Source organism: Gopherus evgoodei, chromosome 6 (genome assembly GCF_007399415.2).
Source record: "Gopherus evgoodei ecotype Sinaloan lineage chromosome 6, rGopEvg1_v1.p, whole genome shotgun sequence".
Lineage (NCBI taxonomy): Eukaryota > Metazoa > Chordata > Testudines > Testudinidae > Gopherus > Gopherus evgoodei.
The window spans coordinates 36,246,376-36,262,406 of record NC_044327.1 but is presented as its reverse complement, the minus strand read 5'-3'; the positions used below and the strand labels follow the sequence as shown (position 1 = coordinate 36,262,406).

The 16,031-nt window shown below is 38.3% G+C and overlaps 1 protein-coding gene across 4 annotated transcripts in view; it reads left to right on the top strand.

Annotated features, from left to right (window-relative positions):
* The window catches only part of VPS13A (vacuolar protein sorting 13 homolog A), a 332,822-nt gene that overhangs the window by 297,833 nt on the left and 18,958 nt on the right, over positions 1-16,031 (top strand). For 2 of the 4 annotated variants that reach the window (XM_030566146.1, XM_030566147.1), the window contains 2 exons: positions 2,498-2,612; positions 4,912-5,439. In XM_030566146.1, the coding sequence (XP_030422006.1) occupies positions 2,498-2,612; positions 4,912-4,998 (202 nt within the window). In that variant the 3' untranslated portion in view covers positions 4,999-5,439. Of the gene's footprint in view, positions 1-2,497; positions 2,613-4,911; positions 5,440-16,031 lie in introns of those variants that run through there. The other 2 variants (XM_030566144.1, XM_030566145.1) reach the window with 1 other exon arrangement.

The following is a 16,031-nucleotide window of genomic DNA, read 5'->3' as shown; positions in this document are numbered from 1 at the left end:
CTACAAACGCTGCAGCCTTTGGCAGGGCGGTGCTCCAGTCGGCAGTGAACTTCCACCCACCTAAACTCAGGCTTGTGAATCACCTGCTTGGAATGCACATGAACAATCGAAGAAGAAAAAACAGTTCCTCACCTTTTTGTAACTGTTGTTCTTCAAGATGTGGTATTCATGTCCATTCCAAACCCACCCTCCTGCCCCTCTGTTGGAGTGCCGGCGAGAAGGACCTGAGGGGGTGGAGGGTCAGCGGGCCCCTATATAAGGCCCCATGGAGGCACCATATGGGGCGCCAGGGCCGACGCTACGGACGCTGCTATAGGAAAATCTTCAGCTGGTGTGCACACGACGCACACACACCTGCTTGGAATGGACATAAACAACACATCTCGAAGAACAACAGTTACAAAAAAGGTGAGTAACCATTTTTTCATAAGCAGTTTATTATTTATATTGATAACAAACATCTTTCCAAATTGTTAAAGGTCCTGTAGAATAACTAAAACCACAATATCAAGTCACTTCAGCTGTTATTGGCTTAATATAACTACCTAAAGCCTCATAATCAAAACTCCTTCTGTGAACCCCAGTCTCTCAGCCTGGCCCAAAATGCCCAAAAGAAGACATGAACTTTGCCGGTTGATCAGAAGGTTAATGTATGCAGAAGCCATGAAAGGGTATTCAAGAACTGACTGGCATTGTCAAGTTCCTCTCCCTTCCTGTTTAAAATGAGATAGTCCCAGCACTTCTGCTGAACAGAGCTGTAATTGAATATTGTGAAACTCACACTCAGTGATCTCAAGCCTTACAAAAACTGAATCTAAATGTCCATTGCAGTGGAAGGTAAAAGAAGTAGGAGAAAATATTTTAAATGTTAAATATTTATATTTTTAATAGCTTAGTCCCCAAATGTAACTGACCTAGAGCAGTTTAATCTGTGGTTGAATAGCCCTACTTCTAAAACTAACTGTTACTAATAGAAAAGACCACTTCTTGATTGTAATCACTATATATAAAAAGTGTGCATGCAAAGCCATTTGATAAATTGACCTATTATATTATACCTTTAAATGTTTCTTTTCTCACTATTCCATCTTCCTAGGACTTATTTCAAGCAGGTCCCTGTTTTAAAAAAAAGAACCTGTCAAAGAAACGTTACCATCTTTTCTCTTAAAATTACACTGTCCTGATAGGCAGAACAAACAATATTCATTGTGGCACCAATAAAAAAATTTTATACTTAAAAATGTTACTACTTTAAATTCTAATATCACACATCTTAAAGGCCTAGAAACTGATTTTTCATCCAGTGGAAAGGAGAAACTTGCAGCTTCCTAAAATTGTTCTCTTATTAGTCATAAAAAACACTATGTTAGAAGGAGGGAGGCTCCCTAAGAGATCTCTACTGTTTAGATTTATGGTAACTAAACACATCTTGCATTACAAGAGGAGGAATGAAAAAGTAGTCTGAATAATAATTTTAAAGTGTCTAAAACATTGCATATGTATAAATTATATACTTAAACTATATGGCTATATCATATACATAATTTCTTTTAAATTATATTAATGCGACATTTAGTTTATAAACTTCAGTGCACAAAAGTTAGGGAATAAAAGAATAAACAACTGATATAGCAATAAAACAATCTCACAGTAATATATACTTGTTTATATTGGCATATGTGGCACTAAATTTTCAGAAATTGCTTGGGCACAAATTTGTGGATGCCAGACAGTGCCCTCAGGGGGGAGACAGATTAAAAACTATTATTAAAGTTCGATCCATCTTTCTTTTGCTAGACCTCCTCAATTATAAGTGAAAGCTCATGCTGTTTACCATATTTATGGACTGTACTGGCCTTGCTGCTCTCTAGCATCTGGACCATTGTTTCTCCTTCATACCACTACCCTCCCCACTGCCGCTTGCTCTTTTTTCAAAGTTCCTTTGTGGAGAAAACACAGAATATGAAGCAAAGTTGAAGAAAGAACATTAGCACAGGGTTCTTTTACATGGAAATTTCAATGAGAGGAATTTTGCAGACATTCATTTACCATATAATCATTTTCTACAGAGTCCAGCTTGTAAATAAATACCTACTTGTTTAACCTTGTGTTCCATAAATCAGTTACATAAATATGCACACACATTTATACACAGTATTTATGTAGTCCCATTGATTTAACAATAAGCATGTGCATAAGTCTTTGCCATTGAAGCCATAGTATGTGTAATGTGTATGATTAGCCTAAATAATAAAGGCACCCTGACTAGTCAGTGAAGATTACACTTGTCCAATTACTATAGCTACGTGTGCCTCAATAATCAAACTGAAAATTGCATGTAATTTATATAGAGCAAGAGCAAATATGTCATTTTATCAGTATTTTAAATATTTACATAGAATAATGTTAGGACCTTTTTGAAAATATGGTATTTTAAAATATACCAATGTCTGTGCTAAATATGTAACACATTTTGAATTTACTGCTTTGTCTTCAGAGCTACAGATTCATCTGATGATGTGACGAGTCTGCGACCACCTCGTTTCTTTTGTGAAGATGGAGTTATTAGACCTTACAGGTTAAGGGATGGGACCGGAAGTCAGATGTTACAGGTGAAGCAACTGAAACATAATTTGATATAAACTTGCATATGGGGGAGGAAAAAAACCTAAATCAATTTTTCCAGAATTTTTACTGATTTTGTGTCCCTTGCCAGTACATTTTTTATATTTAGTAACGTAGTCTCATTTGTATCTTCGTTGCATGGGTTTTATGGCCAGTCTTGCAATATTTTATAGAAAGACAGCTAACACATGCCCTTTCAGAGAGAACTTGCAGTATAATTTATATCACAACGTCCTTAATTATGCATATGTGGCCAAAGTGACTTAAATAAGATAAATGCATGTGTGCGTGTGTTTTAGGCTTTTTAGTTTTGTTACAACAGCTGCGGTAAGCATAGTTTTTCCTTTAGTAACTTTTTTTATATTGTGCATTTAGATAAAGTTAAAGCACAATGATATTTTTGCCTGAATTTTAATTGATTAAACCCTTCAGCAACCACTGTGTTTTTTAATTAAAAATGTGAAAGTAATGTTTTTGCAGAAATTTGTATTTGAGATACATGGACAGTAACTACATTTATATCACACTGCTTCAGTTAAAAGCATTTCAGTAATTTTTAACTGTAGCTTTGTTCATATCCAAAAATCTAGACTTGTAACTTTTTATTAGATGAGCTGAGCTGCTGTTAGTTCACACATTTTTTAATAGTGTGATATTTTAATAATTTGAGATGCTTCCTGTTTTACTTTAACCACCTTTAATGGAAAGTTAATAGATAATTCTACATTAGAGTTAAAGTACTTTGAACTGATTTTACAGTATGTCCATAAATAAAGTGGAAAATTCCTATAATCTAATTGTCTTTCATTATCATAGAAACTGAATTTTAAAAATATTCACACCTGGGAAATGACAAAATCAATAACTGCTAGTTGAATGCAAATTGGAGACGGCAGATAGGATGTTCTAATATATATATGAAAGCCTTCTATTAGAGATTTCCCTTCAGTACCCTAGCAGTGTGCTGGAATTCCTGAGATCCAGAGATGAATTTGAGAAAGAGTAGGTCGCCTTGTACAAGATGGATGGGAAGTTACGTAGCCAAACATTTTCAAAGTATTTGTTACCTGGGTAGGGTTTTTGTTTCACTTAGAACATATTTTGAGATGCTGCATAGTGCGTCATTTATATGAAATTAGGGTCTGTCTGTTTCTGTGTATTCTGCTGTATTTTCTCTACTGCCTCCAACTAAAGAGTGCTTTTCTGAATCTAAGTATTCTAAAATTGAAATAGCTAAACTGAGTTAATATTATATCTTACTATGGAGTTCCTCTTCAACATTCTTTGAAGATCCTATAACACTAAGGGCTATAATCTTACTTTGTTCTCTCATGATGCAGTTTATATTTCCCATGCTATTATCTTGCAAAATACGTACTAACAAACAGCACGGCCTTAACTGGCAAACCATTAAAAACTGCTACTGATAAACAGCACAAAAAGGTCTAGTCACTATACTTCCTCTTTCTGATAAGACAGTAGGGTTCTTGATGTATTTCCCCTTTGATATTTCATGCCATGCTAGTGAAGCAGAATGCTAACAAGACTAAGTCCAACTCCTTGACTACAAATTATATAATTATTTTGTATTGTTTTTGCTCTACATTAATTTTGCAAGTGTTTGGATTAGATGATAATGTTAATTTATGAGCAAATTAGTAGTTTTGAGAGGACCCTGAAGGCACTAACTGATTGATTCAAGATGTGTAGTTCTACTTTTTATGCTGTCTAGATCAGTACAATCCCATCACAATTTTTAAAATGGAAAAAAGATGATTTTTTTCCTGTAATGGTTCTGTTTTTTTAATTAAATAATAAGATAAAATGAGGAGTTTATTTAGATTATCATCCTATACCTTGGAGAATATTCTGATGCCCATTCGCATTCAAGTGACTTGAATCTTCAGAGAAATGCAGTAGTCACCTTAAGCATGTTCCTTTTATGAAATAGGATTTACACATTAAAGTTCTAAACTTGCAATAAGATATGTGGAGGCAGATCCCTATGCTTATGCAGAGCCCTACTGAAATCATTGGGTCTTCGTGCAAGTTCAGTCTTCTTTCTGTGGGCAACAAGTTTCAGGATTAGGGCTTAATAAATCTTTGGTGATTCATTTGCTGATTATTACAGACAGGTGTATGACTCCATTAACAGGGGATTGGAACGCTTCTATTGTATCCTGAATTCAGAAGTCATTTCAGAATTTGTCTGCTTTTTAAAAACTAACTAACTTGCCAGTGTAAACTAACACTTATGCTTTTTTTCTTCCCTTATCATGCTTGCAGAAAAGACAGGCCTACAGGGAATGGACTAAGAATCACAATAGTAGTGATGATGATGATGATGATGATGATAATGATAATGACAGTTAGGAAAATATGCACCATTACAAATGCATGAGTTTTTGTCACGTTAATTGGACTCTTAGTTTATACTATTAAATGTTGTTGCTGCCATGACTGCCATAGAAAGTAACTTTTTTATTTTAATTTTTGTCTTTTTAAAAGTTGTACAAAAATATAGGCAAACAAAAAATGATCATATTTAAGCAGAGAAATTAAAATATATTAAATATATTTATGTACTAAGTTGATAGGAGCTAATGTTATGATCTGATTTAATGATATTGTTGCAGGCAAATTTCCATAAATTACATTTAATCTGTTTTTTCCATTTTCCTCAGAGTTTTGTTTAATATTTTTTTAATTTTAAATCATCATTTGTTAGCTAAGATGCCTTTATAATATACATGCATTCAGTGTAATCTTTTTGAGCTGTACTGTGCTTATTGATATTAAAAATGCTGTTGAATATTTTGCATTCTGTTTATTTGATATTTCAAAAATATTTTGTCTGACTTTCTTTTAATAACAATAAACTTGTTTAAAGTTTATCTAAAAAATCGATTCATCTGTTCTGTTCCAATGTCATCACTCACATTTCCCAGAATTAGATTATGTAAAAAAATAAGATTATAGAATATTGCTATGATTGCCCTAGAAAGGTTAGTTTAAAAAAACTTATTAAAATTCATGTAATCATTTTGATTTTTCATTCATCATTTCATTTTCAAGATAACTGGTTCTTAAACATTCATTTTAGTTTACACATGTTGAATTTTTCAGTAACATGTGGATCCTCCTAAAATCCTTTGTTGCCAGCTTAGAAGATTTGGTTCTTCGTATAAAGTGAAGCATTCTTTTTAGAATGCATTTATACTGTCATTTAGTCCAAAAATTATTATTTAAATGCATTTTGGGAATATGGCCGTACTTGTTTTAGTCTTGTATGTTATTCTGTATAGTAACATGTATAAAACATACAGCTCCTCATTAAACTAGGTGGAAAATGCAGAACACAAAATAACAAAAGGCGTACACAGTACAGTATTAGATTGCAAATTTTCAGTTGTCATTGTTAAATGTTCTTTGTTTCTTTGCCAAGTGTTTGTTTACATTTCTTTACTTACTAGTCAGCTTGCATATTTTTCTCTAAACCAGTTGATCTTCTATACATCTAAATTTAAGTGTTAAGGGGCAAGGGGGCATTATAAAAGCATTTAGAACACGTTTGTCTAGTAGTATGTGTTGTGCAAACCAACTGTTTATTCAAATATCAGCAAGAGGATTATCCCCAAAAACCTTCACTCTTTAGTGCCAACTAAAACCTTATCATAAAGAGTCAGCCTCCTCCAGTGCATCCTGTTATTTTCTTACAGCTTCTGATGGGAGAACTACCTTACAGTTCAGACTGCTCATCCTGATTTTCATGCTGTTGCTACTTCATATGCTTTAGAACAGGGGTAGGCAACCTATGGCACAGGTGCCGAAGGCAGCATGCGAGCTGATTTTTCAGTGGCACTCTCACTGCCCAGGTCCTGGCTGCCAGTTCGGGGGCTCTGCATTTTAATTTAATTTTAAATGAATCTTCTTAAACATTTTAAAAACCTTATTTACTTTACATACAACAATAGTTTAGTTATATATTATAGACTTTAGAAATAGACCTTCTAAAAACCATTAAAATGTATTACTGGCATGCAAAACCTTAAATTAGAGTGAATAAATGAAGACTCTGCACACCACTTCTGAAAGCTGGTCGACCCCAGCTTTAGAGGCTGTTGCTCAGTTTGCACTCTTGGGCAGTGGGTGGAGGGATATTGAAACTCCGGATAATAGTGGTGAAACTTGATTTGAAAACTCATTTCAAAGGGAACTACTGATGCAGAAGATCATTATGTACTTTACACTTCTGGTTTTTCTAAAATATTGGACTCTTCAAGGGAAATACCACAAAAATGGTTTAGAGAAAAAATTGCATTTTATTACTGCCTTGAGATTCTGCAGGAAGAATACGGTAGTATATCAGACATACATTTATATTATAATATACTGTATTTGAAGAAAGTAGAGGAAAAACTGTGCATTCTTTAACCTGAAAAAATTCATGTTGTGCCTAAAAGGGGAAATAATTTTAAGTTCTTCCTTCTGAAAAGGTCAACTATAGTATTTAACATTCCCCTTATGCTTTATTAGATTTATTGCTACTAAACTGTAGCTTTAAATTCAACATCTGACATTTTCTTTTTCTTTTTGTGCATTTTTAGCATGTATAATTGGCTTTTTTAGTATAGTTCCTTCTATTTTTGCTTTAGGTCCGACTTCCACTTCACTTGATAGTGGCATACTTGCTAAATCAGGGAATCTTAGTTTTATTTCCTTCATAATGAGACACACCTTTAAGTAAATGGAAATAAGTGTTTGCTTTTAATTCAATTGTGCAAATTAACTGTAAAAATGTCATTGAGTTCCATGTTTCTTGTGACTCAGTGATTTCATATCAAATTGGCTCCGTTTATAAGTATAGGAACTAAAAGTCAGGTCCTTTTCTTTTCTTTTTTGAGGAAATTCAGCCACATATTCCTCATTTAGGTGTGTGCACACCCAGCACTCCAGAGCTGGAGAATTTTGCCTAGCGGTACCTGTACGAAGCGGCATGCCTGCTTCGTGCTCATTGCCCCTCCCCTGGCTATATGAAGCAGCACCACCTCGACACCTCTCAGTTCTTTCTTACTGCCCGTGGCTGGAGTTTTAACTCCACGTGGTTCTTAAGCTCAAAATCTCTCTCTAACTCTTAGTGACTTTTTCTAGTTCTATATAGTTAGTCCCCTTCGTGTTAGTTAGATTTAGTCAACTATATCCCTGGTGAAGCCCTCACTAGGATTCAATTTGTAAATTTACAAAATGAATTCAGTTCTGTTTACAAAATGAACTCAGGTGGCTAGGGACCTTCACCTAAAGCAGCACCTTCTCAGACAGGCCCTGCGTCGGATTGGAGGCTGTCATCAGGTTCTGAGAGTGCTTCCATTTTGTGCTGTGGAATCAGACTCTGGCGAAGAAATGGAGCTGCTCCCCATCAAGTGCACTGAGGAAAAGGTCTCATAAGACCAATCATGATAACTCCAGGTCTTGTGGAGACTCTTCTGCCTCCTCCAGAACTGGCACAGTGTTAATGCTGGTGTGCAGGATGGAGCAGGTCCCTCTAACTGCTCCCCACTACCACTCAGGGAGGTCAGAGTTCCTGTACTGTCAACTCCTGTTCCAGCCCCAGGACGTCCATTGAGTCCAGTACCAATGAGGGTGATGCTGGCACTGGCTGTTTCCACGCCAGCAGCATATCAGGCAGCAATGGACTTCTTCTACCTTTCTATCCCAGTCTCTCCTTTGGTCCAGGACTTTGCTGGGACTACGTCGTTTATAACCTTGCTGGCTGGGTGGCTTTGGATCTGTCAGCACCACACCTTGATGTTTCGCTTCCGCAGTCCGTGGAAGTGGGTCTGGGAAACTCCTTGGTACTCTCCATTCTGCACTGCTGATGTTACTGTGGCGGTACTCACCATCTTCCATTTCAACACTGTTAGCTACTTAGGTATTGCCGCTGACTTCAGGGTCGATGCTGCTCTTGGCACTGGGAACAGCAGAAGCATATTCAATGCCAGAGGTACCTTTTCAACCATCTGTACCAGTCCCTACCTCTTTCTGGGTGACATGAGTTAGAACTATGACTCACACCCTCAAGACTGCCTCTACCTTTATCCCTCGAAACCCAACACTCCTTGGTGTCAGGGTTGGGTTCTTTCTTTTCTCTCTCTCCATCACCTGGTCCACATCGGGGGCTGTCCATGGTGAGCCAGGGGTACCAGGATTGTCACTTCTCTGTGTTCTTTCCTAAGCTACATTCACCTCTAGATCAGCAGCATCTCCATACATTAGATGTGAGATGATGATGTCTAACTTTCTATCTGGACAGAACTAAACCATTTTATGCTTCGTCTCACCTGTTGGTGTCATATGCAGATTGTAACATCCTTTATCAATCGTGCATATGTAATAGCTTTGACTACACCTTCTGAGCAGGTGTGAGCTCGTTCTGTGAGAGTGCCGCCTAAATCAATAGGATTTCTTGGTGACATCGCAGTATTGGACATTTGCAGGGGTGCCCTGTAGTTGTCGATACATGTATTTAGGAACCATTATGCCATTACGGCATCATCCAGAGCTGATGCAGACTTTTGGAGGGCAGTCCTGTAATCCTTGTTTAGATAGACTCCAAGCCCCATTTTCTGTGGATACTTCTTGTGAGTCACCAAAGTGGAATACATGGCTGCATCTGCTCGAAGAAGAAGAAACGATTACTTACTGTACCTGTGCTGCTTCAAGATGTGATGCAGGCATATATTCCATGATCCACCCTCCATCCCCTTTGCATCAGACTCTAGTATCTGGGCATTCAGTGCGAAGGAACTGAGGAGTGTCAAGACATCACTGCCTCATATAGCCAAGGGAGGGGCTATGAGCACAAGTCACCACCGCCACCACCTACAGGTACTGCAAGACAAAATTTGCTGCCTCTGGTTCTCTGGGTGCGCACGCACCTAAGCGGAATACAAATCTGCATCACATCTTAAAGAAGCACAGTTAAAGTAAGTAACCGTTTCTTCTAAATTGTGATGATTCTGGCTCATATGTTCATGGTATGGCCACTTCTTGAATACTTGTACAATTCTGGTTACCTCATCTCAAAAAAAGATATATTAGAAATGGAAAGGCGCTGAGAGGCTCAACAATGATGAGTGGTATGGAACAACTTCCATACAAGGAGAGAGTCAAAAGCCTGGGACCTTTCAGTCTAGAAAAGAAATGAGTAAGGACAATATAATAGAAGTCTATAAAATCATGAATGGTGTGGTGAAAGTGAATAGGAAAATGTTATTTGCCCCTTCACATACACAAAAACTAGGGGTTACCTGATGAAATTAATATAATTTTAAACAAACAAAAGGAAGTACTTCTTCACACAATGCATGGTCAATCTGTGGAACTCGTTGCCATGGGACATTGTGAAGACGAAAAATATAACTGGGTTCAAAAAAATAATTAGAGAAGTTCATGGAGGTTAGGTCCATCAATGGCTATTAGCCAAGATGGTCAGGGGCGCAACCTCATGTTCCAGGTGTCCCTAAACTTCCAACTGCCAGAAGCTGGGACTGGACAACAGGATGGATCACTTGATAATTGCTGTGTTCTGTTCTTCTCCTGTGAAGCATCTAGCACTAACCACTGTCAGAGACAGGATACTGGGCTAGATGGACCAGTTGTCTTCCCAGTATAGCATTTTGTATGTTCTTATATAATCACTAGTATTCCTGATGCAGTCAAAGTATTAGAGGTGTATAGTTAATGTGCATTTGAGACAAATACCACTTGACATCTCGAGGCAAAGATTCTGAATTTGGATCTTAATCAGTATAAACTGATCCTGTAAAGAACTCTGCTCAGTCTCCTATAGTTCTGTTGCTTCTGCAGTACTAAGAATAGTAAAAAGCAAAGGAGTGTGTGTGTGTGTGTGTGTGTGTGTGTGTGTTTTATATGTAGTGTTGTAGACATGTTGGTTTATGAGACCAACTTCTGTTGGTGAGAGAGACCAGCATTTGAGTTGCACAGAGCTCTTTCTCAGGTCATGTGTAACTCGAAAGCTTGTCTCACCAACAGAAGTTGATCCAGTAAAAGATACTACCTTTCCTACCTTGTCTCTCTCTATGTATATAAAATATGGAGCCATTTTTAAAATGTCACTTTTTCTGACCATAATTGCACTTTTTAAAGCACTGTTCTTATCAAATCAGGAAAAAATTGTATTTGTGTTTGGATGTTTCACCTGCTCTCACCGCAAATAGCCTGTTCTGAATAGGGCTGTAGATGGAAAAGGAATACTCCATGCTTAGAGCAAGTAACAACAGATTGACATAGCCTGATGCTAGCAGAGGTACCATTTTTTCTCCAAACACTCAGAAACAAACATTATGATAGATAAATAACAATATCAGATATAAACACAGTTATGCTCTGATCTCTGTTCTTTATACACCCAAAATCTCCTACTGAAGTTAGCAGTTTTGTTTGCACAAGTAAAGCAGAAACAGAAACATGCTGCTATTGCTATAATTTAGCTTGGAGTAGCAAATCTGTTCACCAATTTTTTATTTTTGTTTTGTTTGTTAAGGCTTTAAGAACACTTGTCAAACTTACGATGTCATGCACAGTTCATTCATTTAAACAGGTATCATGAAGAATTTCTGATTGTGTTTATACAGGGAATCTATATTCTAGTTGCTATAACAGCTTGATATGAGTGTGACGAAGGATTTTTACTTGGTGCTACTAAGACTTACTTTAGACAGTTAAAGTTACCAAACTACATAAACTTGGATTTAAGCCTTGCTGTGCATTTAATTAACTTGTTTACTATATTGTAACTATTTACTATAGCACAGCTTCTCTCATTCATCACTAAAATACTTTCACCTGTGGAATTCAGAGGTGATCCTTTGTTGCTGGGATCTCCAGGACTAAGTGCTTCCTAGCCACCAGATTTTCTGCCTCCAGCTGCCAGACAATGGCTGTTCAGTTTCTCATGAGCATTTTGTTTTATAAGTTTAATTTTTTTTAATTAGTTTTCATGCAATGATGACTTCATTTCAGCTTCTAGCTCCTCTCTCTCTTTTCTGAGGTGAGGAATTAGGCCTCTGGTTTCCCTGGAATAGCACCTCTTGAATGGGTTCCTCTCTCCTTCATTGCGGCAGCAGAGAAGCCGTACAGGCATCAAGCCAACTCTGAGATGTTTAGGCAGCTTTTCAGAATGCTTAGAGGGCAAGCTATGACCTTCTGCCAGAAACCATTGACCCTGGCTCTGCTAGGATATGAGCTTGAGAAGGCAAGCTTCTGCTGCCCTGCTGCCACAAGCTACTAACCCTCACTCTGCCAGGTCCTTGGGTTTTGAGTGGGAGAAGTGTGTAGATCCTTGACCTGAAGCCATGACTCGACCATGGGAGGTTCAACAAGGAGCTTGAAGAGTCCCACAGAGAGAAGAACCCCTGAACAAGCAATGAGGGGTAAGTCTGATAAATTCCAGAGATTTCAGGTCCCGAAAAAGCAGAAGCAAGTGTCTCCTTTGTAAACTATCAATATGTATTGTTAATGAGTAAACCATGTAAAAATTGTGGTTTAAAGCCTTTCTCCTTTGCCTTCTAACTCTTGAGGTGAGAGGGAATTTTTGCTGGGGTTTTTCTATTCAGAGGGGCTGTTTTACAATGCCTCTCTGTCAGGCTCTTTCCCACCCTGCAGTATGTGTGGGCAGAAAAGCATGTTTCTCCTGTGAAGCCCTGCTTCAGGTTGCAGTCTAATGGATCTTGTGCCTGTCTGGCTTTCAGCCCACAGATCCGTACTCTGCCAGGGAAAAGTGCTTAGTCTGATGAGTGGGAAGGGGTCTCTCTCTCCCTCCACCCTTCCCACTTTCCATTAGCTAGCTTGCATTAAAACGTTACAAGCATTCCAGACACTGATCAGAAGGGAGGCATGTGAGTACCTATTTCCTTGACAGCTGCACTATAATGGGAATACAGGGAGGTTAGTGAGAAATCCCTTTCCGTGTTCAAAATGACCCCTGCTTTACTCAGAGTATTACTCTCAATGATACTAAGTCAGTCTGAAAATGGACCTAGCCCGCATGAGAAAGCAGGCAGGCATCCTTTCAGGTGCTTGGGGATGTGTAGCAAGCTGTTCCCACAATCAGGGTTATCTGTACCAGTACCCCTAGTTGGTTTATGGGTTCCTACACCATGATGTGTAGTGTGCTGCCTCTCCCCATACACAGCCAGGGGAAGTACCACAAACACACTATCCAAAAAAAGAGTTAAACATAAAGAAATTTCATAAGTTCTGTGAACCTCAGGTTGTTGCAGCAGGATTCCCACCAGTGGAAGACATAGTTGCTTCCATTCTGAAGGTGTGACTTTCTTCCAAAAGACCCCAGGGAGAATAAGAGTGAAGACATATTGCACAGCAATTTTAGTGCCTCAGCTATAACCATTCAGACAAAGATTTGGAATGAGGGGCCTTTGGTTCTATTCTGGTCAAATCACTTGATATGACTTGTCACAAGAGCAGTGGTCCCTAATTCAGTAGCTACAAGGAAGTCATGTTAGCAATAGGGTCATCCTAAACTGATATCTTGGGCATGCAAATTTACAGATGAGGAACTGTTCAGGGAAAGAGAAAAATCAGCAGAGTAACTGAGATAGCAAAGAGGCCTCTACTCTCACTGTCAAAGCCAGCATAGTCACCATCAAGAGTGTTCAAGAAGGGACTATTCCCCAATCAGAGTTAAAATTCTGGAGAAGAAGCTCCCTAGAAAACCTATATATATTTTCTTCTCAATCTAACAAAATTCTCACTGTGACAAAGACAAAAGGAGCATTTGTGTATGAGAGCTCATAATTCTTGTACAAAACTCTTCCTTTTGATCTACCCTCTGCACCCAGAGTCCTAAAAAATGGCTGTTAATCACAGCAAGATACACATTGCAGTTTATGAATTTATATCTGTTCATGGACAATATGCCAATCAGTGCCATGTTCAAAGATACAGATCCTGTCTAATAGTTGCCAGTACCAGTTACTTTAGAAGGCTCAAGAAACCATGTAGTGGGTAGATATGTGGTGATCACAGAAGAATTGCCTCCTGCTTCCCATTAGAGATTTATGATTGAAACATTACTGTTTACTTTGGGGTTTGGAAGGTCTAGTCCCAGAGGTCAAACTTGGTTTTGGAAATGGAAGTCAAGCCCTGGGCTCTGAATAATCTGCTGATTTTTAAGACTGTTCACACAAAGGATATAGAAAAGAGGGAAAAGGGAGAGGCAACGTCATCCTCCTAGTCCCCTGTTGATAGACAGCCATAGAACCTCCATTCCACCTGAAGAAAGCACCAGACTTCTTGAAGCAGGGTTGTCTTGTTCATCCAGACCTGGATAACCTACAATTAACAATCTGGTCATCAGAAGAGAGGTTTGTAGTTCAGCAAAGTTTCTCTATTAGCCTCATTGATCAGTTCTTTTTAATATTCAAACAGAATTGCATCAGGAAATTCCATTTATTGGGATGGTCAAAATTATTTCTGGTGTAAGGGGGAAATAGAAAACTTTCTGGAACACAGACTGTCTCTTTATTTGTATAGTAGCCTACACAGTAGGGCCCTGACCTCTAGATGCTACTGCAGTACAAATAGTAATATATAACTAGTGATCTGTGCTACACTGAAATTTTTACAGAATGGTTGCATGGAGTCCTACAGTCAAGCATCTTATAGGAGGTGGTAACTGCCATAGCACCATTCTTTAGGCAGGCACATCAGACTTCCCTCTGAGTGTCATCAAGTTTCAGGATTATTCAGAATGACAGTTTAGTCTGTTGCAGGCCTTTATAGTTGGTATTACCTCTGAAAGACAGGGTATAGAATTGGTTTCTGTATCCATACAAGAACCACGTTACTATTGTTATGTATCAAATGTTCTTACACCTCCAGAAACCTTTCTGTTCAATGTAAATTCCTTCTACAATTCCTGGGAAATGGTCCTCTGATTATTTTGTTCCAATCATTAGCACCCCTTTGGAATGTTGTGGTATAAATTGGCATTCCTAGCACTTTAAAAATACATCTCAAGCATATTGAGTGCACACATCAACTGTACTCGGTTCATCTCATTCTATCCAAAATGCCAGCGCATTTAGGGCCTCAACATTGCTGTAGGTAATATGTTAAAATCCTGCACCACTTGGCATGCTGCATATCTGGGAAACTATTCACAAAGAGAGAATCAAGTCTCCCTCTACAAGATCCCTGGTGGTATTATGTGGAAAAAGTTTGAGCCTCAAGGGAGATTTGCAAAGTAGGTAAGAAGGTGTTATTGGATGGGCTCCCAAGTAACGTTAAATTACAAAGCTCTTGCTTTTTGGGGTGAAATTCTCTTTGCCTGTTGTTCTACTATAATAATAATAAAGACTTTTTTCATCCTCTCCCCTACTTCTGTGATTCACTGCTTGTTATTTCCCATTCGTGATGTATGAGGAGGGAAAGCTGTGCAGCAGAATGACAAATTTCTTACCTAGTAATTTTCTTTCTGTTACCAACTTCTCTCCTCATTCAGCCCACCCTAGTAGTTGGTAAATGACCAGAGTACAATTTTTTACAGTTTAATTTTTTTCTCTAAAGGGGGACTCAGACATTTATATAAATAACCTTAAAATTATTAGGATACCAAGTTATCTTAATTCTAGTAATCTGTTGGTGGGGTATTTCTGCAGCTTTGGAAGAACTCTTCTGGTGGTCTGAGCTGAAGACTGGGCATAGTTCTGGAGTCTCCAGCAACAACACTGGACCACTTCCAGATTCTGCAAGTGGAAGGCGTTACCCATTAGTGATGAATGAGGAGAGGAACTGAGAAGATTGTCAGGTAGCATACTTTTCAATATGTTCGGCTAGCATGGCTGGTTAGCTGAGTGCAAAGAAGTGTGGCCTAACAGATTCACAATTGCTATTTAATCTTTAGCAATTGTATGGTTCCCCATCCTCCCCCGCCCCCATTTTGCCTCACTTAATTAAGATGGCTCTTAAATCATTCAAATGTATGTGGGCCAGCTCCTAATTGGGCATCACACATACTGTTGGCAATTGCGAGGTGCCAATCCGTACATTGCAGAGAGACAGTAAAGTGCAGTTTTGCTGCCTCTATTCTTACTCCATCTCCTGCTTTCAGAACTATGAGAAGCACCACTCTCTCCAAAAGTATGTGTGTGTGTCTCCCCCTTTACCGATCAGGGGTACCATATATGCCAGAAACTGCATATGTATGGGTAATCTCTGCTACTAGCAAGAATAAGATGCACAGCGTGGGAAGTGAACCTGTGCTTCGATTTTTAGATACTTGTTTTCTGGGGGTCTAGTTTCACAGATAATTTTTGTCCTCTTTTTACATCTAATCAATGAAACGTTTGCTCAAATTGTCGGGT